Raw genomic sequence first — 22,465 nt, 5'->3', positions numbered from 1 at the left:
ATGGGGTTAGGAAGAGCTCTACCAGTAAGGGGTGCCACAAAGAGCCAGCATGTGAGGAGCTATGGGGGCTCTCTCATCAATATAGGGATAAACAAGGAATAACTTGTTTATAGTTGAGAGGTCACTGGGAATTCCTCCCACAATTAAAAATCCCATCACTGAAAATGACCAAGGAGAGCTCAGATGTTTGCCAGCAGGGGTGTGGATGTAGGCAGGATTCCTGCTACTGGGGGCTGGGAAAGGGCCCATTGAGTGTGTGCAACTCAGATCAGGAACTGTACACTCCCAGTGCCTGGGAGCAGTGGACTGAGATAGACTGGCTGCTGGAGTGGCCCATAGTCTTGGCCTGCGTTCTGAGGCTCAGGGCACAGCTCCCGAACTTCTATCCTGGACCAATGTGTTATGGGAAAAAAAACAAAACACGGGGGGAACATAACTGATGGTAAAAAAGAAACCTCCTTTTTTCAAGAAGTGCAGAACTGAGCTTCAGGACTCGTACTATGAAATCTTTCCTGCACGAAGTCAAGAACCCACACACCAGCAGCTGGCCCCAGGCAGTCCCACTCAGGGCTGGGTCCCCTTCCTGGGAATAGGGCCAGGCTGATGGAAAATGCACTTCAAGGCCATGCTGCTCTTCTCCTGCTCAAGTGCCCTTAGGATTCTTGTCATCTTTTCTTCCATGGAAAACCGCCATGGTGGGCTAATAACACTTGACCACAGGACAGGGGACAAAAATTAAGAATTTGATGACTAGAGCATACCATTTTTGTGAACTTATCTTCACAGGCCATTCGAATCTTCTCTGGGGTCAGCGGGCTATTGAGCTTCAACGGCTCACGCAGGCCTCTCTCCTGTCGTGCTGCACTCACTGCGTCATGGATGGCAAAGAACACTGAGCAGCCCAGGAATATGCCAGACTCTCCCAGGCCCTGCAAGCGGACAAGTAAAGCAGATTCATTCTCTCTCTCTCTCTCTCTCTCTCTCTCTCTCTCTCTCTCTCCCTCCCTCCCTCTCTCTCTCCCTCTCTCTCTCCCTTCTCTCCAGGTACATGTGTGCATGTATAAAATATAAAATATTAAATATGTAACTTTTCCCTTTACAAAAAGCAGTTTACTATTTAATCCTAATATTCCCATTCTTAGGACTCCAGTCTAAGGAAAGGATCCCAAATGGATTAAGGAGATAGAGGCATGGAGATGAGTATTGCAAGGTGAAAATTCAGATGCAACCTGATGGCAATAGTAGTTTGCATTAGGCTCCAAGATTTGGAGTATTAAAAAAAATTATAATGTTAAATTATTTTATAATTAAAATGTTTAATAAGGCCTTTTCTCTACAATCTTGGTAAGAACTCCAAATAACCAAAAGATGAATGCAGCCCTTCCCTCCCTGCACGAGTATCTCATCAACATGCATTTATTCATGGAGCATAACTTACCTTAGATGAATACAGGGTATTTGAGTCTTGAGATGGAGGCAAAAAAGAAATGTGAAACTCTGTGGGGATGTCACAGATGGTGGGGATTTTGTATTGGTCTGGACCACGAGTGTACAGGACACCCCGAGGAGAATAATTCAGTTCCTCGATTGTGTAGAGTCCCATGCCTTGAATAAATGCACCTTCGATCTGAGGCCAAAAAAATATATATTAGAATTTCCATGTATGAGAAAATACAGTCAACAGTAGCATTTCAACTTCATGCTGTTTGCCTGAATTTTTAAAATACAGTGCAAGAGGGGGTATTCAGTATGTCTTGGAAAATGTCTATGAAGTTTACGTAAAAGTTTGCCTAAAAGTTTAAACACCGTATGAGTGCTAAGTTCAATGTCAAAGGCCTTGAGTTCAAATCTCAGCCTGACCTTAGCATGTCAAGGGCCCTGGAAGAGGCTTCCGGAAGCCTGGAGCTCCAGCACCCTCGTGTTTTCTTCCAGATGAAACTCTGACTGACGTGTCCACAGGTCCCAGCCCAGTAGGAAAGGCTCTTGGGCCTCTGGAACCAAATCACCCCTCCTAACATCCTCGCTCATGAGCTGGCCGGCCTCACACCTCTGGACTCAGTTTCCCCACTTGTACCATCAAAGGTTTATTCTGTGTTCTTCAAGCTTCCCGAACAGCTTTGAGACGCTCCAGCTCTTAGATGGGCTGCTAGACATTTCAATATTGATGGAAAAAAGCTTGTGATTTTTCAATCTTGTCAGTTACTGCAAATTTAAATAAAAATCATCTGGGGCAACATAGGCTGCCTCTCCATCACTACTGCTGCAGTTATGTGACATTTGTTATCCTGGCTCAGCTTCAAACTCCTCGAAGCTCAAGCTCATTGTAGGCCAAGGCTCAGCACTGAGCACCCTACTTTACCTCCACCCCACTGTGGGGCTCCTTCTGTCCCCTCTAAGCTTAGCCCTCCCTCATCCCAGGCTGTATGTTTCTTCAAACACGACCTAAAACACCTTTGTTTCCTTCCCTCTTTAAACAGTAAGAGATGTGAGTTGTGTGGTCTATCTGAATAGAAAGATTCTGACTCTGGGGTAGAAAAGGGAGATGATGAATAAGTTAGGAGGAGGATGAATGAATGTTTCCCCTGAAGAGCAGCCTTGGCTTTTACACACAGGAAGCGAGGCAAGTCAGGTCCACATACCTGGCCTATGTCAATGGCTGGATTTATACTGCAGCCAACATCCATGACGATGTCTGTCCTGATGTTCTAGTAATTAAAAAAAAAAGTTAGAATGTTTACTGTGATGAACACAGCAGGGAGGGAACATGGAGAGATGGTCCTGCCAGGGTGGCATGGCTATAGAACCTTTCTTTGGGCCACATTATACTTCAGGAGAAAGAAGCAACATTGTATGTTACCACGTGTATTATGTATGAATTTCAGAGTTCAACAAATACTCTTAACCCGCTTAACCACTGATTGTTTTTATTGGAAACAACAGGAGAGGGAAATATTGACTTGGCTTTGGCTCCAGCTGAGTGATGTAACATACCGAGTTCAAGCCAGTGCCTGACATGAGACACGACACAGAAAACAGAAAACCTCTATGGCCCTCGTTGTGAAACTTTGTGGTGACTATACAACCCAACACCCAGCTGGCTGCTTGCTGTTTCCCGAATCACAGAACTCAGGGTGCATCAGCAAAAAAAAGTCTTTCAGTTGTTATCTGCTGTTCTAGATTTTTCATTTTTAGAGCTGAAGAGACAGTAAATCTAACATTGAAACTTAGTGACTAAAAATTCTCCAGTAACCTACGAATGAGGAGCCTGGCTGCTGGCACACCTTGGCTCTCCGGCGAGCCTGCACCGCCTCTGATGGGACACAGTGGTTTCATAACGGCGATGGCAAACAGATTCTACTCATAACTATTAATGGGACGAAGGAAACCCAAGAGTGTCCTTATTTGAAGAGGGACTTTCATCTGACATTTTTCTTATGAAAATCGGAGTGATCTGGAATGTTCCACTATAATAAAACATCAGGCCCTCGTCTCTCTTATTTACACAATGAAGTGTCAAGTTCTCAGTAAGGCTGGCCGTCCATGAGACCCGTGGCCTCCATTGGAGGGGAGGGAGGTGCTCTCAAGTCTGCCATGTGAGTGAAGCTTTTGCTTTCAGAGCTGTGGACTTACAGGACTCACAGGGATGGAGAGAGTGGCTTTAGGTTGTGGTTGCCGGCCTCCAAGACGGCCCTAAATGACCCCCACACCTTGGTATCATAAGGATGAAGCCTTCTGTGGTTCCTTCCGACATTTTACCAGGATGGGTTTATGTGACCAATAGCATATGGCAGAAGTAATCGTATGTCACCCCAATATTAGGCTATAAAAGACTGTGGCTTCTGTCTTGTTAGCAGATTATGGGTGCTTATGAAATCCTTCAAGAATGTCATATGATGGCATTTCACCAAAGTGGTCACCATTGCCAGTTGTCCCCACAGTCTACATGGAAGCCCCTTGAAGTGGCTTCTTTCCTTAGTCCATTAAAAGGGCCAGGGAAGTAAAGAAGAGAGGCCACTGGTTGCTTTCCATGGGAGCAATCATAGCACCAAGGGAACTGCTGAGCTTCTATTTTCCTCTGATAATACAGAGAATTGTCTTCAGGCCAAATTCCTGGTGCTTCCGTGGTGCTCAGTAGAGGCGCATGTGGGATTGAGGTGCATCCAGCGTGCAGCCTGGAGACGCTCCCCATCGGTACTGACCTTATAAGCACCTGTCAGGCAGTCTATTTCAACCTCGGAACAGGCGGCTCCGTAAACAAAGTATTCGAAGGGATGGCCTTCACCTGTCTCCCAGTTCATGTTTGACTCGTAACCCCTGGAGGAAAGAGAATGCTTGAGGAATGTTGTTATTAGAGCTGAGCTCGATTTGTATGTCCTGCAAACCAGTTGAATAGCATGTGCAATGATGTACCTGCACATACATGCAATAAATATGTTGAATAAATCAGTATTTACTTCCTCCTAATTAAATTTGTTTTGCCTGATAAAAACATCCAATTGTTCCCTACCAAGACTCCATAGGCCTGGAAGTTAACTGCTGAAGTATGATTATCCACCCCATTGCTTTGAGCTAATATTGGCTCAGATAATCCTACTGTCATCAGATTGGGGAATTCCACCTGCTTCTTACACAACACACTACTTCAAAGGTTCATACTGACCTGTTTATTTGTCTTACTGGCCCCAGGATTTAGCCTCCTGTGTGAAGGATAAGGCACCTAGGCTATCTTTCTCTTGCTTTGAGACTACTCCAATCTCCCACCATCAACCCATCTTTGAGGACACCAAATGCATGTCCACCTTCAACCCATCTTCTAGGACACCAAATGAATGTCACCTTTAATCCATCTTCTAGGACACCAAATGCATGTTCATCATCAACCTATTTTTAAGGACACCAAATGAATGTCCACCTTCAACCCATCTTTAAGGACACCAAATGCACGTCCACCTTCAACCCATCTTTTAGGACATCAAGTGAATGTCTGGTGAAAGAGAAGAAGAGCCAGCAGCTTTCCAGGACTTCCCACCCTTTTCTCCTGCTTCCCCAACCTGGAGGTGGCCATTACAAATGCTTCCAGTGCTTATTCTCCATAGCCAGACAGTGCCTAGGACTCCCAGGACAACTGGCAAGGTGCCCAAATCAGGTCAGCCTGCTCTCTGATGGCTTCCACGCTCCATTTGAATAATCAGATAAATTATTTTTCCAAGCATGTGAGTTCCACTTTTTCCACATGTTGATAACACATAGTTATTATCACATCTGATCTTTTGCCAAGCTGGAAAGTGTCAGTGCTGTTTATCTTATTATGGGTTTGATTTGCATTTTTTTCACCTTTGTTTTTGAACTTAAGGAATATACTGAGTTTTCAACAAAAGGTCAGCCACTACTGTAGGTTTCTGTCAGTGCCCTTCACTAGCCCCAGAGAACCCTCTAGATCAGTGGTTCTCAACCTTTCGGATGCCGCGACCCTTTAATACAGTTCCTCATATGTTGTGGTGACCCCCAACCATAAAATTATTTTCGTTGCTACTTCATGACTGTAATTTTGCTACTGTTATGAATCGTAATGTAAATATCTGTGTTTTCTGATGGTCTTAGGCGACCCTGTTAGCGGTTCTCAACCTGTGGGTTGCAACCCACAGGTTGAGAACAGCTGCTGTAGAGCCTAAGACCATCGGAAAACACAGATATTTACATTACGATTCATAACAGTAGCAAAATTACAGTCATGAAGTAGCAACGAAAATAATTTTATGGTTGGGGGTCACCACAACATGAGGAACTGTATTAAAGGGTCACGGCATTAGAAAGGTTGAGAACCACTGCTGTAGAACTACCCAGTAGGATCCGAATCATTGATTCAGCTGTATTTTTTTTGCGGGCCTATTTCCCCCAACAACAGCCTTTCTTGACATTTGTATTAAGTGGCAGCTAAATGTTCTTTATTACAGTGGGTCACTAGAAGGTACAGTTGGTGCCACAGCTGCAAACAGAAGCGAAACGCTTCCTCCAGATGCCCCTGCCGCTTTCCAGAGCCGAGACAGAAAGGACGGGTTACCTGAAGTATCCGGTGGCTGAGAGGCTGATGCTTTCGTTGAAAGCCTCCTGGGCCTGTGAAAGAGGGGTGTTGGGACACAATAAGGTCGTTTCCATCAGAATCACCAGAAACTCCCATTTTAACTTCAGTCTGTGAAATAAAGCTCTCCTTGGTAATAACTAGGAAGAACCAACATTAATTTACTCCTTTTGGCATCCTCCATCTCCACCGGCATGTGTGGTTCACTGGCTGTGGTCCCACTACCTGTTCAATGTATGTTACTGTCATCAACGATGCCACGGCATGCTGCACGTACAGCCTGGACTGTGCTGGGCAGCACGTATTCTGCTCATACGGACTTGCGCTCAGTCATCTGGAAAGACTGAGCCTATTAACAGGGAACATTTCAGGAAACAATGGGTGATTGCATGGTTCATTTTAACATCATATATCCCTAACAGTCCTAGGAGAGAGGTAATATTGTGCTAAACTGTACCATTGGAAGCAAACATTCTCCTGACTTTGCAGCGCACGCAGATGAATAATAGGTGGAAAAATGGGGGTTAGGTCCAAGTCCCCAAGTCTGAGAAAGAAAATAGGAGAAGTGCAACCATGCTGCAGAAAGTGGGCCGAATGGCAGCACTGCCAGTGGTGGTGACTGAGCCTCTTGCCCTGCCTCTCACCACAGTGAGATGGCGCTTCTCCAGCCAGGCTCCTCAGCCTTCCGGGCCCAGGCAGCACAGGCAAGAGGGCAGAATAAATATTCCCCAAAGGGACTGAGCGCTCCCATAAATATGAATTGTAGAGCGAGTCCTAACTCTATGGAATAGAAGAAATCATTTCTAAGCAAGACTTCCCAAATGTTATTTTCTCCAGACCCTTGCTTATAATGTGGCATGCTAGAGCCGTCATCATGGCTCACGCTCCCGGCCTTTATTGATATCCATTCCATGTCACCTGGTGCTTTAGAACCTATTACTCTGAAAAATTTGCTGGTTGACTTTAGAATGGGTATTTTCTCTTCCAACTACCTCACACGTAGATCAAAGGAAGCAGTTAAATATTTCCATTCCATGTCAACTATTGGTTGAGTATATAGCCAATGGCTTGCTTTCCTATTTCTAAATAAGTGTTCACATGGTTTTTAGTTTTATAGAAGGAGAACTGGGAAGTGTTTTCTTCCTAGTTTAGGAACAGAGGAACCCAAAGAAAGCGGAACCCAAACAGATTTACAGCTGTTATCTAGAAAACACCTTAATTCTTGTTTAAAGTAGGAGTTCTGATAGGGAGTAGTCAGTAATATTGTAATCACTATGTATGGTGTCAGATGAATACTAAATTTATCAGGATAATCACTTTGTAAGTTATAGAAATGTCAAATCACTATGCTGTAAAAAAGTTTAGACTATATGATTTCATTTTTATAAAACTGTAGACAAAGCAAATTGAACTCTAGTGACAAAAAGCAGATCAATATGTTTGGGGATGTGGGGTGAGCATGGGAGGAAGGGATAAGTGAGAATGGAGCTCAAAGAAACACTGCCCATCTTTTGGGGGTGATGGGTATGTTCACTCTCTAACAGTGGTGATGGTTACATATATGTACCCATCTATCAAAACTTAACAAACTGTACACTTTAAATGTGTGCAGTTTCCTGTAGGTCAATCATACCTCAGTAAATGAATTTAAAATAAAAATAATATTTTTATTATTAAAAATATATATTAAAACATTTTAAAAAGAGTTCTAGACAGAAAACCATCTTTTTCTCTGATAGAGGATTTTCCCAGATGTAGGTTCTCCCATCATCCTGTGATGCGATTCCCATGTGCTGGGAGCCCAAGGGCCTCTTCCTACCCTGTGTAACTACAGCACCTGTTACAGCGCTCTTTCTACTGATATTTAGTTCGTACATATCTCTTTCACGACCCCCTCTTTCATTCTAACATAAAACACAAAGTGCTTCTCACCCAGTCCTTCCAAGTGCCTCGAGGATTCTTGCTGATGATGGGTTCCAGGCGCTTTAGGAGAGTTTGGCAGGCGTCCTAGGGATTATTTTTTAGTTAAAATTATAATCATAATTTCAAGCAAACACCCATATCAACACCGCATGACATGTGCCCTTACCCAGGCTATTTGAGAGGCCCAAGGAACAGAGAGAAGGAAGAGACCCATCCTGTAAGAGGTGATGTGACAGGTCTTACAGGGGTGGGCTGACCTGTCACATCGGTAGGCTGGGGGCCACGCGAAGAAGTCAGAACTTCACAGGAAAACTGCTGGGAAACCACCAGCCACTGTTTTTAAGCCTCTCTCCGGTGAGCCTGCACAGCCTGGTCAGGTTTACTTTGTGGCAGCATGAAACCAGGTGGAAGGCCATGTGACTGGGGCGCAGAGAGAGCCCGCAGTGGCCGGGGCAGGGGCCGTGGTCTGAACCTGGCAGCTGTGTTATCAGATCAGGGCGGTGGAGATGTCTCCACAGAGACGTTTTTGCGTAGAATTGAAATGACCTGAACACTAGTGAGATGTCAGGAGTGAGCGAGGAGAAGAGGTGGCGTTTCCAGCTCAGAGCGCCTGGAGCTGCACCACGGAGACGGGGAAGGACTTTCCACCAAGAGGGTGCGGGGAGGGGATCAGAGCTGGATTGATTCCCAACATCTTCCGTGTGCCACCCGCGTATTGGTCCTGGTGGAGCTAATCATCTGGATGGCACAGCAATGACTCTTACCTTTACTGCCAGCCCATTGAGATCCGCCACCACGGAGCCCCCGGAGGTGTTCGCATTGGGGATGGTTTCTGTACTTGTCCCACGCAGGTGGACATTGGACAGTGGCATCCTTAACTCACGACTGACCACCTGGATTTTAGAAGAGAGTCGTTTTGTTTTCCCCCCAAATACTTCGGCGAGTCACGGACCCGTGCACGTGCCCACAGGGTAGCACCCGCAGGAAGCCCCGATTCGCCCACTGGGGACTGGCGGGCAGAAGCACAAATTCTTCCAGCCGCACGAAGCTCCTCTGTATAAAAACCCATGGCTAGTCTGGACCCCAAGTCCTGTGCACATGTTCTTTGTCTCTGACTGTCTCGTGTGCAATAGCATCAGGAAGGGGAGGGAAGCAACGCCGCAGTAGGAAGAAGTGCTTTATGTCTTTGTCATCATGAAATCAACACCATTGAGGCCTCTCCGATGCTGCACTCTGCAAAACTGTAGAAGAGCCGACCTTCTCAGAGGGGAGATGCCCTCCCCACATTTCCAGAGGAGCTGCAGGAAAGCGCTTCTGAGAAAGAACAGTGGCCTCGTGAAAGCAGCATCACCAACATGATCTCAAAGGAGACCGTGCCAGGGTTGCTGGCCAGCACAGGACTTAGCTGATTGCTGTGTTCTTCCTTCGTTTCTAGTGCTGGGAGGCAAAATCATATTACTAACTGCAGCTCATCCAAAATTCTCCTCTTTCCTGCAAGCAGTATAGCTTAATAGAATTTGCTCACAGCTGTGATAAGGCCATGGTCACAGGGAGTCTTGCTATACCACTGACTTTCAAAAGATCGTCTACATGAAATGCATCAGCTCAAACATAAAAGTCTGGTGGCCCATTGAAGAAAACAAAACACCCCCCAAATGAGCAAAGATATGACCAGACAATTCTCAAGTGACTGATCACATGAAAGGAAATGTATAGTCAACATTTCTCTACTCAGAAAAATGCAAAATAAAGCAATAATGAGGTACTATCATTCACCTATCCATTTATCTACAATTTTAAAACAACCCGTAGCGTATAACGTTGGTTAGTGGTGTAATGAGATGGCTACTTTCTGGAAAACAAGTTAGTAATACGTGTCAAATGATTGAAGGCACACTCTGTGACCAGTGATTCCATTTCTGAGAATCTATTCTAAGAAAACATTCATTGATTTGATCACAGGCTTACGTAAAAATATTCACTGAAATGTTCAACAATCGGGGAAGGTTAAATAAATTATATAGACAACCCCATGCAGCCATTACAATCGTGAGGGCAAAGGCTTCTAATGCCAGTGAGTAGGGCTCACTCTGTAAAAAGACAACAACAGGGCACAAACAGTCTATACATAGCATGCTGGCAATTTTTGGAAAAAGAAAAAAGTCAAGCCCGGCCAGCATGGCTCAGTGGTTGAGCGTCGACCTATGAACCAGGAGGTCACAGTTCAATTCCCGGAAGGGGCACATGCCCAGGTTGTGGGGTGAAGCCCCAGTGTGGAGAGTGCGGGAAGCAGCTGATCAATTATTTTCTCTCATCATTGATGTTTCTATCTCTTTCTCCCGCTCCCTTCCTTTCGGAGATCAATAAAAAAAACATATTTTTAAAAAGTCAAGATGGGAAAGGGCCCCAAACAGTAATTATTGCTAAATGATGGAACTGTGTAGGATCTTCTAAAAAGAATTATTTGCCTCTTACAAATGTTTTACAGCCTCTGTTATTACTGGTATTATTAGCAAAATAGAAACAGTACCTAAAAATTAATCTAAAGCAAATGAGCCGTGAGAAAACTGGTCAAGTTTGATTAGAAATATCACATGTGATTTATAGTATCCATTTTTTAAGAGTCTTTACTGTGAAAAAGCCAGAAATCATGCGGCACATCAGAATTTACGCATCTTTCTATTTTTTCCAGCAAAGGTTTAAAAAAGACAGCTCACTTGTTCTTATGTCCAAAGGAAAGCGGCCAGTTACCACACAGCCTTGTTCAACAATGAGACAACTCAAGACTCTTCTGCCACCTCCTTTCAAGAGGGTCCATTACAAACTGGATGGTTAAGCCAGTTTCTGCTCATAGCTTCACCGTGGACAAAGCTAAAGTCCCCTCTCCATTTGACTTTGGAACCGAGACTGTGCATCCGCGGTTTCTCTCTCAGGCACACCCCACTTCCCCCAGTGAGCTGCGTCCTTACCTGAATCATTTTCGTGTGGACCCCCTGCCCCATTTCAATTCCTCCGTGAGTCACCAGCACAGACCCGTCTAGATAAATGTGAACCAGGGCAGCAGCCTAAGCAAGAAAAGATACAAACAGCTTCCATGATCCTTTGACTGATATTATTGTATGTCTTGTCAATGAAAACATTTTCCCTGGAAACGATCCCTTCCCTTCCATCGCCTGCCAAAATATACACAGACACTTTTCCTGGACACTTTTCGCGTCACCCTGAGAGCACTGCGCAAAGCCAGGGCAACGCTGGGGCCCCTCATGGTCACCCACGAGAGGCCAGAGTGTTGCTGGGTAGCTGTGAGTCTGGGGCAGGACCCTGCTCCTTGAGCGACTATGTCCTCAGTGGGACATTTGAGGTTACGGGCTGGTACCTTTCAAGGATTCCCCAACATGGGTGGAGCGACGATACAGGTTTGGGGAGGGGGTTGTCAGTTTTAACAAGCAAAGTTAAATGTAGATAGTTAGAGGAACAGGGAGAAGAATTATTTATGTGAACACATAGTCCCACAGTTGTAGGTTGCTATAGAGAAGCAAAAATGAAAATCCAAGTAAGATGAAACAGGTGATTTCTTTTCACTGCAAAGTGAGCTGAGCCCACTCTAACTCGTCTTGGCACAGAATTTCGGAGCTTCATTTGAAAGGGAACTTGGAAGTGATCTTATCTAGCCGTATAGCTCTCCACAGCGATCCAGAAGGAAGCAAACTGCTAACAGAATTAAAGGCGGCTGCAATCGGAAACATCCAAACTCTAAGCTAAGCATGTTTTACAATTAACAAGAATATGCCGTCTTGCAAGTCCGCCTGTGCTAAACCAGGGAGTGTGGAGACAGCGCAGGAAACAAGGCAGCCTTCTCAGGTTGCGCCTCCAGTGTAAGAGCAATGTTAACGCGTGTGGTTTTACGAAAGGCCCCTAGCGCTGTGCTCAGCAAGGCCTGCGAGGCACCCCGTGCAGCGGCTCCGCTGGTGTGGGCTGGAGCTGCAGGGTCAGGTAGAGATCTATCAGCGGGGTGTCTTAGCCTCTAAGCTTCGGTCAGAGGGGCACAGTTATCTAGGATTTGTAAAGGTGGGGCCTTCAGAAAATTCTGTAATAAGCTATTTCCCATCTAATAAAGCTATGATCTCAGTAAGGCTTTATGACTCACTGAGATGACTTATAAACAACCCTGGTCCTAAACCAAAGTCGACGGACTCGCATGTCAATCACCAGATACATCCCAAGGAAAGGACTGCATTCCTGGGCCCATTCTCTGCCCCGGGAGGGCCTCCGTAGCCACCTGCCCGCCACAGGCCGCACTTGGAGAACTGCCTCTTTCATGGTGTCCAGAGGCCCGCATTACTCCAGCAAATGGCAAGCAGAAGCCTCTACTGTTCCAAATAAGACACTCTGACAGTGAAAATGGGCCCATCACCTGGTCCCAGCGTAAACTAGGGAAGCATGGGGACATAGGGACGCGGGTTATCCTTTCTCTGAGGACAAAGACACATACATTCCCAGCCCAGGGGAAAATTTCGGAGCCTTAAGAAGGCATGGTGCCATAATAACCAGCCCAGGGCCTTGGGAAGGTACAGAGTGTGCTTCACTGTCTGTTGACACACCGTTCCTGGGAACACTGTCTTCTGCTCCTGGCCATTCATTCTCAAAATTATAAAGACAAGGCGTGGCTTGCTCTACAGAGAGCCCAGAGCTGGCTGCCCTGGGGGCATGCATCGGATGCCAGCTGGTGCCTGGCAGGGGCTGCCCCGGGGCTCCATCCTATGGCACCTCACTGTGCTCTGCTAGAACGTGAGTCCCCGAAAGAAGAACCGCGGTCCTGGGGCATCCCTTGGAATGCAACACAGCCTCTCACGCCCAGCAGGTGCTCGATAAAGGTTTGATAAGTGAATTTGCGACAGCATGGCCATTCTATCTGTTTCTTAAGCTTGTGGGCTCTGTGTTTGGTGTCCTTGGCTCCGCTGGCATGTCAGATGTGGCGAGTGAAATTCGCAGCTGGCGCCTGAGGCTGAGGGACAATGGCAGCGGGTGGTGCCTTTCTCACACCGTGTGGCCTGCTGGCAGCGGCGCTCTGCCCGCGGGCCGGGGCAGCGTTCCTAGCAGGGGCTGCCGAGTTACTGGTTCCACATGCTGCTGCAGGCTCCTGGAGCCATTTCAAATGTCAAATTTGGTTCCGTGAAATGGCACCACCGGATGGTCCACTGTGAGCCCCACAAAAGATAATTCCACGGAGCTTCACCCACGCAATCGGCACCACTGGAGAGCTAGGACAGACGGCTCTGCAGGACAAACTGGGGGCTGCTTCGGTGACATTTAAATCTTCAAGCAGTGACTGCCGGTGTTGGTGAGATGCTTGCTTTGGTCCCACAGATCCCCAGATGTCTGAGCCGTTCAAACATGAGAGCTCCTACTCTGCGCCAGGCTCCATCCCAGGACACTGGGAAGACAGAGGTTTCTTAGCTACCGTGTGTCCTTCCGTGTTGACGGTTAGGAATGAAATATGATACAGGTGAGGTATGCTTGACCCCTCCGTTGTGGGGAGCACAGGGCTACTTCTGCTCAGGGAGGCTGGGTGGAATGATAAAGGCATCCCTGTGCGCGCCACCCCCCCCCCCGCCCCCCCCCCCCCCCCCCCCCCCCCCGCCCTAGTCCTGAAGTCCGATCCCTGCTCTGTCACTCACTGGCTGGATGTCCTCGGGCCAGAGAGCGAACCTCTGTGGGCGCAGTTTATAAAATACAATCACACCTACCCAGCAGACAGGGGCTCAGTCAAGTGGGAAATTACAAATCATTCAGCCTCGGGCCTTACACACAGAAGAGGCTCGAACATCACTTCTAGCTCCCTCCCGCTTGGTTGGCGTCAGAGTAGCCCTTCAGCATCTGGCACCGGGAAGCAGCTTGGCTGATCCCGATGCTGTGAGTCAGCCCTAAGCTAATGTTTTAAACATGGGCGCTGGTTAGTTTCTGGGGGGTGGGGAGGGCCTGGTGGCTGGGCCAGCTTCTCAGTGGCCTCTGAGAATGACGTTGTACTGGTGGCTGCTGTCTGGTTTCTTCCCAGCTGAGCTGAATCCCACCTCAGTTTCCATGAAAAGGCTGAGAAATCCCTGCTTCTGGCCCCGAGCCCTCCTCTCAGCAGCTGTGGGACACAGGCAAGTCATTTAAGCTTGGGGCCTCCGTTTCTCAACACCGAGATAAGGCTTGACCTGAGGGTTGAATGCGATAAAATCTAAAAGAACTTACAAACGTAGTGGGTGCTTAGCCATCCTCATTATTTTTTAAATCTAATTTTTTGAGAAATTCCTGATGAGGGAAATGAGACAGACCTGGTCCACCAGAGGCCAGATGTTAAGTGATGGCAACCATTAAGCAGAGACAGCTGCCATGCCTACCACAGCCTACAGCCCACGGGTCTTCCTACAACCCACAAACGAGGCGGCTGTTGTCCTGGGATCCCAGGCAGCCTGCACCAGGACAGCAGTCCAGACTGGCTGCCAGCTACTGGCGAATCAGTTTCCCCAAAACTGTGTACCAAGACTCCCTGCTCACTACTCCTTTTCTAGCGGTGCAGATGACTAACCGACTCTGTGTTGTTTTTGTCATCACAAACAGACAAGAGATGGTTCCGCTGTAATAAGATCACCCCTTGTCGTGTCACATTGCTCCTCTGGGCGAATCCAGCTACAATCAAAACTGCATGAAACGTTCTAATGATCACACCGAAGCTGAAGCAGGATGGGCAGGTGACCGGATGACTATGGGGACGAGGGAAGGACCTTCCCACCCACTCCTCTTGGCCTCCTCTACTCCCTCAACTCCCAGCCTACACACTAGTGCCCCTCACAGTCCCACCCCCATTTATCGGTATTCTGTCATCACTCAGCACACCTGCCACATCTTCATCAGGCCTCAGCCAAAGGTGTGAATACTGCAAAGGGGAGTGACAATTGTATTGAGGGCTCTGCCATCTTATTCATATATATACTAGTATATTATCTATATGAATATAGATAATAGGGTCTCACATTACAGCTATAGAATGAGCAAGGAGATACCAGTCCTTCTTCAGTTCTTCAGGGTAAGTTGCATTTAAGAAGGAAGAGATGGCAATAGTAAGTGGGATCTAGCAACCAAGCAGGGAGTTTATTTAATCAATGAAAGAAATTAAACTATAAGAATAGATTTTCAGTCTTCCTCTTCACACTTTCAATGGCTATGAAGTGAATAAATTGCTAAAATTGTGTTCTAAAAGTTCTTTACATGATCTACTTATCATTTAGTTTACCCCAACCCACCAAAACAAGCGCCTTGCAGCTGCCTGTTTCTCTGTCACAGCCCAGAGACACCGAATCACAGAGGAGTTGAAAGAAGAGTCTTGGCAGTCACTGGTCCCACCTTTGATTTTATATTGGAGCAATCTGGGGCTGAATGAGTTGACTCAGCTGCTTCCTACTAGGGCCAGGAGTAGAAACTGGGTCTCCCACTTTCCCAGGAGGGATGCTTGTCACCAACCCTGGGGATGTGGGCAAAGAGGCTCTGGTCTCCTCTAGAGAAAAGCCAGTTTGATTGAGCACAACTTCGGTGACGTTTAGCGAGCAGATATTGCAGCCATATGGCTAATTCACCTCCAAAGAAAGTTTCCAGAACACCTTTTCATCTGTCTGTTTGGAGAACTGACCTGACCAGCAGCCCGGGAGCCAAGGCCAACAGGATACTTCATGGGGACCATGGCCAGCCCCTTCTTCTTCCAGGAATTCTCCGAGTTGAATTTTTCCACAGCCGCTTTCCTCAGGGAGAAGGAAGACATAGCCATACATTCTTTCCAACACTGGATCAAGACCTTGGCATTAATCTCTTGTTTGTAGTGTGTTTGATCAATTTCCTTGTACATGTTTATCATTCGCACCTATAAAAGGAAAGGAGATGAAAAAGATGAGGGTGAGGGGACGTGGCAGACAGACTCTTCCATCCACTGTCCTCTTAGTCAAAATCTGCTCATCCTATAAGGCCCAAACTGAGTTCAATGAATGCCTCGTTGAAGCCTTTCCCAACATCTAACAGCCTCTTCTACTCGGAGCCTCTGTCAAATATTGGCACTTCCATGCTGCCCATGCTGCTCTTATGTAAGTTAAGGGAAGGCATCCTTTCCTGGTGCTTCTCAAAGAACTAACGCAGTGCAGGTGCACTGTGGACTCTTAAAACTGGATGAATAGTTGCTGAAGGGTAATCCCAAATTTAATTTCCAGGCTACATGATCGACATGATTCAGATGATAGAGATGCTGTGGCAAGATGAGATCACTTCCTTCCAAAAGGAAAATGTGAAAGTTTGTTTACATATAATCCATAACTAGGGTGAAAAACCAGTGAAAAGGTTCAACCCCAGGATGTCTGAAGCACCGAATTCTTCCCGAATTCCCAGAATTGGAGACTAAGACCCACACCCGAGAATGAAAGGTCACGTACTTCACGTTCTCAGTTGAGAAAACTCCGTAGCTGAGGCCTCAAGCTGACAAGGGCCATTACACACATCTAGTCTCCCATCCTCCTAAAAAATTCCCGGATCATTTTAAAAAGATCACTGGAAGTTAGTGAGCTGTGCCATTTTGGGCAAGGCAGTTTAAAAAATATCTATATCTATATCTATCTATCTATCTATCTATCTTGATTTCAGAGAGGAAGGGAGAGGGAGAGAGATAGAAACATCAATGACGAGAGAGAATCATTGATCGGCTGCCTCCTGTGGGCCCCCTACTGGGGACCGAGCCCAAAACCCAGGTATATGCCCTTGACAGGAATCAAATCCAGGACCCTTCAGTCTGCAGGCTGACACTCTGTCCACTGAGCCAAACCAGCTAGGGCTAAGGCAGTGTTTTTCAGGGTGGCTATTCTTTCCTTCAACTTCCCTAGGGGATGAAAGGCGGTCATTATCGGATGTTCTTCCCTAGCACTACCAAGTGTGACAGAGCATTGGGGAAAGAGGCTGTCGTCTGATGGCCAGGAAGGGTCCCCCACAAGTTCAAGAGACATGAAGATGGCTCCTGCCTGTGGTCACAGGTTCTCAGGCTGTGGGGGAAAGAAGTTATGGGCTTTCTAAGGATGGCTGCAGCATGGGGCACAGGGGAATGGGCATCAGGGGATGCCAAATGAGGGGCAGGTGAGATTGCACTCCCCCTCACAGAGGACTGTCGATTTAAGAGATCTGGCAGAAATGGAGCCCAGACACAAGACACTTGAGAAGTGGCTGCATCTAACCAAGGAGAGGACAGAGAGCTCGCAGGGAGCAGTCCCACGGGCAGGTGCTGCCTATTTCCCTGGTTCTCCCTTCCTCCTGCCCCAACATTGCGGTATAAGACACAGGGAGAAGGGGCAGAGAGCACCAAGTCCCCCACCTAACTCCACTCTAGGACCCTGGGTGGAAGAATTGCAGGGAAGGGCACAGAGCTGGAAAGACGGAGTTGAGACTGAGACTTGAAGAACTGAAAGGAGACCATTGTGAATGAAGGGACTGGAACTTGCCTGAGACGCTGAAGGAGCGAGGAAAGAACGGGTGACAGAACCTGTCGGTAGCAATTACACCCCAACCAACGGAGACTTCTCACTAAATGAGTTAGAATCCAATGCTCACTTTTCAATATCTCCTAGGCCCCAGGATTTATTTTACGCTTTTGGTTAGAAAATGGTTGCAACAATACATCAGAAATATGATATGTTTTAAAGGAGTTTTCCTTGTTGTATTAAAACTTCTGATAGAATTTTGGGCTTTATGCCTGGAAGACACAGTAGTGATTAACCTTCTGAATTCCCCATTTTATAACCAAGAAAAATGGGTAGAGGATTTTTATAAATTTTTAAATAAATCTTTTTATAAATTTTTTAATAAATATTTTTATAAATTTTTTATTTATGATTGACAGTATTACGGATGTCTCCCATTCTCTACCCCCTTTGTCCTGTCCCCAGGGTTTTTGAGAAGCACCCTGAGTGGAACAAGGATCACTGAACTTGGGGTCCCTGGTGAGTTGGGTTACCCAGGGCAAATCACTTAGCACCAACAGGCCTCGTCCTCCTCAGCATGAATGACCCCCAGTGGCCCTCCTACGTTGAAAAGTCGGTATCTTTTGTATGTGGGACTGATTTAGTCTTACCTCCTCAGGGGACAAGCCACACTTGGCTGCCACATCAGTGATGCAGGCTTCGGTGATCAGCCCTGCCTGTGGGAAGCCGAACCCACGCAAAGCCGTGTTGGATGGCAGGTTGGTTCTGCACATCCACCCTCGGCAACGCAGGTTGGGGAACTTGTAAGCATTATCTATCTTCAGGAGTCCCATTTCCAGCACCTGGGGAAACCCAGAGTTGATGTGATGAGACTTCATCCTCTGTCCCTATTGTACCATCCTGAGAGCTCAGAGTGTCCACCCCCCTCTCCATCACCTCAAACATGCTCAAACAGATCCAGAGCTCAACTTCAATGCATCTTTGCTGTAAAATAATATTTAGGGATTTGGATAATTTTTCTTTTGAAATCATTTTTTATTTTCATATTTTAGAGCAGATGCATTTTTTTCCAGGTTTCAAACATTTCCAAAAGTCTGTGAAGCATGCATAGACCCTAACCACTGAATCCCTAGAATGTACTGAATATGAATCATATCCTAGAAAACAGGAAAAAAAATGTTTGGGCATTTGGTTGAACGCATTGGTTCTCAATGAGGGGCAAGTTGGCCCTCTTTCCCCCTGGGACACTTGGCAGTGTCTGGAGACAACTTTGGTTGCTTAGGACTGGAGGGTAGCTGTGCCACGGAAATCTGGTGGGTAGAGGCCAAAATACCACCAAACATCTTACAATGCACAGGACAGCCCCACCACAAAGAACTATCCAGTCCCACGTCTCAGGAGGGCTGAGGTCTAATGCTCGCATCTGGGGAAAGAGCTGGGAGTTTTGGAAACATGGAGATAGCGCACAGGTGCAGACTTAGCCAATATCTTTGGGCTCACAGTAGGGCACCAATATCATGTGGCTCTCCCTGCAATGAGGGTCTTTATGCTTTCATATTGAAATATAGGTGGCTATTGGAAATTTTCTAAATTAAACTGTTTTATGTAACACTTTCCAGAATGTGAACTTGCTCCTTAAAACACTTACAAGTAGTGACTCGTCCACGGTGGCGCCTCCGTTGCCATAGTGCTCCATGTCCAGGGCCAGGATCCTGCCGTCCTTCATGAACCCTGCCTGCGGAGAGAGAACTGGCCCCTGACACCCCAACCTCAGCGTGTGGGGGGCCGAGTCTAAGTGTGCTCTGTCACTTGTGAAAAGCTTCATGACATTGGATTCAGTAATGATTTCTTGGCTATGATGCCAAAAGCAGAGGCAGCAAAAGAAAAAATGGATAAACTGGATGACATCAAAATTTAAAAATTCTATACATCAAAGGATACAATCAATAGGGTGAAAAGACAACCCAGAGAGTGGGATAAAATACTTGTCAATCGTATATCAGTTAAAGGGTTCACATTCAGGATCTATAAAGAACTAATTCAACACAACAGCAGAACAACAAACAACCTGATTAAAAAATGGACAAACTTTTTTCTTATAAAGCAAAATAATAATTATTTTCTGCTATGGAAAATTTTCTGGGACAGTTCTACAAAAATACCCTGCTATGCCTAAAAATGAAGAACCTGTTAGCAAATCATTATAATTTCACATAACACTGTTGTTATAGGAATCATTCTATTTTTAGCTCTTTTCATAGGTGGGAATAGTATGCTTATCAGATCTACTTGCATGGACATATATACTCATATTTTTTCCAGTTATTCCCTCTGGATCAGCCAGCACCAGCCAGCACTTTTCACAAACTGTCATCTATGAGCTAAGCAGCAAAGTTCCAATCCTACCTGCCAGTAACCAAGCCATTAGCACAGGAAATAGAAAGCTAAACAGAAGCCCAGTTAGTTGGTTTGCTCATTGTTATTCCCCATTACAGAGTAGCCATGTGCTGCCCTCTGCGCTTAGGGAACGTTACAACATGAGTAAACATACAACACGATCCTCCCACCCTTCTACTCACTTTGTACTTCCCAAGGTAAGGGTGGCGGCCCGCAGTTATTAACATGTCTTCTCCTCGCTCCAGGATGCAGCGGACTGCACGGCCATGTCTAACACAGAAAAAGCGAGAGAGGTAGATGCCACGTAGGTATCCTCTGGGGTTTATGTAACCCCCTGTGACGGCTTGAGTGGCATCCACATGCATGACAGAGCAGAGCTGCTCCCTGAGCCAGGCTGTGCCCATCTCAAGGGTACACAGTTGGTCAGGGCGCCATGGCTGGCACTCATAGCTTATGGGAGGGGGCTCAGGGGTGCTCCACAGTATTGCTCTGGGGGTACTTCCTCCTGTGCCAACAACCTCGGCCAGAGGCAGAGTCCAAAGACCAGTTCCCAGTGGAGGCACTCAGGTGGTGTCGATTGCCAAGGGCTCCCGGAGAGGACAGGCCTGGAATCAAGGCCTTTTTGTGTCACGGGATAGAGGACCTGACCTATATTCTCAGCACAGAAAGGGAGCCTTTAGGAGAGCCTGCTCAAAGACAATTCCTATGGAAATATGCTGAGATTCTTGAAGGAAAATGGTAATTTAAACAAAGGTAAGCATAACAAAAGCAGAACCTCCATTTAAGTCAAGGGAACACACACACACACACACAAACATACACGCGCACACGCACACACACACGTGTGCTCAGGCTAAGTAAGCTCCACCCTTTCAGGACCTGTTTCTGTCTGCTCTCCAGGTAAACACTTTAGTATTTTCACTGTAGTTTTTATTATTTTCAGTAATTGATTCTCATTTTGGTTCTTTTAGTATGTAGTTTGACAACATAAGATAAAAAAGTTGTAATAAGTGGTATAGAGTCTGTGATTTTAAATAATCTTCACCCTGGTTCTTTCCCTATAATTCTGATATTGCTAATATTCAGCACACCCTCATTTAATGTTTAGTCTATTTAGCAGATTTTCTCCACTTACTTGTTGGCTGCAAATGCGGCGATGGCTGCCAAGACCCCAGTCTTAAACGACTTCCCCCCGAATGCTCCGCCAACACGCTTTACATGACACATGACCTTGTTTGCCGGGAGCTTCAAGACCGAAGCAACAATGTCCTGGGAATGATAACAGTTCTCCTTAATCTAACCCATCAGTAGCAAGGGAGGTGGGACAGCCCTTCCACGTTTTGATTCTATAATGTACATGATACACTTAGTATAACTGTGTGGTTATACTAAGTAACGGGACGCTTTCCAATGACCAGGCATGCATCCATGCTCATCTTAGTGGGATCTGGCTACAGTGACATTGCCAAAACAATCATTAACATTGAGTAGTCTGTTCAGGAGCAATGAGATATTTCTGTGCTAATTATTTTTTACAAATTTTCCCCATGAACCATATCCAAAGTACCCTTTCACACCGATCCCTGGGGATACGTTTCCCGAAGCAGTGAGGTTTTGCAGCCTTTCAAACCTCATCCAGGTTGGGTGCTCCCCTGCACTCTATCCCTCTCCGCTGGGAAATGCTCTCTCCTTGCTTCCTGTTTGGATTACTGCCGTAGTTGGCCAGTAGGTCTTCCCTGGATGCAGGTCTTGTTCTTTTTTACATCCTAATGTTTAGAGGTCATGTAATCTTCACAACTCATTTTTATAGCTAGGGAGCCCAAAAGGGATGAATGAGGGGCCCAATGTCACACAGGAAGTGGGGAGCAGAACAGGACTGGAATGGAGTTTGCTTGACCCTTCTTAGTGTTCCACCTTCTACAGGCCTCCTTCTCCACATTCCCACATTCCCACTTGCTCTGTAACAACACTGCTCTGGTAACAACACTACTGAATCAGGACCCCTCTGCTTTGTCCCCCTTACTTTCACCATGATGCTTAAACTAGCCACTTCTAAGGTGCATCCTTCATCCCAGCTTGGGCTGTCCTTGTATTATCCCTCCTGTTTTATATGCATGCTGCCTGATATATAGGCAATAAGTGTTTGCAGAAGGGGCAGGTGAGTGAATGGATGAATGGATGAATGAATGAATGGATGGATGGATGAGTGGTATTTGATCTTGGTGTGAAATTGCCTGGAAATGGCATCTCTTCTCACCATCTAGACCAAGATTGGGGAATGTTCCGCCCGCAGGCCCTATGAGGCCCTAGAAATCATTTGGTCTGGTCCTGCCAAGGCGTTAGGGGTGAGTTAATGAAATGTTTGACCAAATACAGCAGGCTAATTTTTAAGTTGGTAATTTTGTATGGCCTGAGAATGATGTTATAAACATCCAAATGGCCCTTGGCAGAAAGAAAAGGTTCCCCACCCGGATCTAGATAAACCTCATTCTCAGTATAAATCCAAACTTAAGACTTCTCCTCCACGGAACTTTCTGGATGATTCTAGTTCTTAGCAGCCCCTGTTCTCTTAGTT

The 22,465-nt window shown here is 46.3% G+C and overlaps 1 protein-coding gene across 1 annotated transcript in view; it reads right to left on the bottom strand.

Moving 5' to 3' along the window:
* AOX1 (aldehyde oxidase 1) overlaps positions 1–22,465 on the bottom strand; it is a 68,581-nt gene that overhangs the window by 824 nt on the left and 45,292 nt on the right. The window contains exons 22-34 of the mRNA XM_080669921.1: positions 21,026–21,159; positions 20,073–20,160; positions 19,142–19,228; positions 18,144–18,335; positions 15,675–15,902; positions 10,972–11,067; positions 8,767–8,895; positions 8,012–8,086; positions 6,062–6,114; positions 4,200–4,314; positions 2,640–2,705; positions 1,439–1,627; positions 762–929 (exon numbers count right to left, since the gene is read on the bottom strand). Coding sequence (XP_080526047.1) covers positions 762–929; positions 1,439–1,627; positions 2,640–2,705; positions 4,200–4,314; positions 6,062–6,114; positions 8,012–8,086; positions 8,767–8,895; positions 10,972–11,067; positions 15,675–15,902; positions 18,144–18,335; positions 19,142–19,228; positions 20,073–20,160; positions 21,026–21,159 — 1,620 coding nt within the window. The remainder of the gene's footprint in view (positions 1–761; positions 930–1,438; positions 1,628–2,639; positions 2,706–4,199; positions 4,315–6,061; positions 6,115–8,011; positions 8,087–8,766; positions 8,896–10,971; positions 11,068–15,674; positions 15,903–18,143; positions 18,336–19,141; positions 19,229–20,072; positions 20,161–21,025; positions 21,160–22,465) is intronic.

This window comes from Plecotus auritus (genome assembly GCF_963455305.1).
Source record: "Plecotus auritus genome assembly, chromosome: 5".
Classification (NCBI taxonomy): Eukaryota; Metazoa; Chordata; class Mammalia; order Chiroptera; family Vespertilionidae; genus Plecotus; species Plecotus auritus.
The sequence above is the reverse complement of the archived record's forward strand: the minus strand, read 5'-3'. Positions and strand labels throughout refer to the sequence as shown.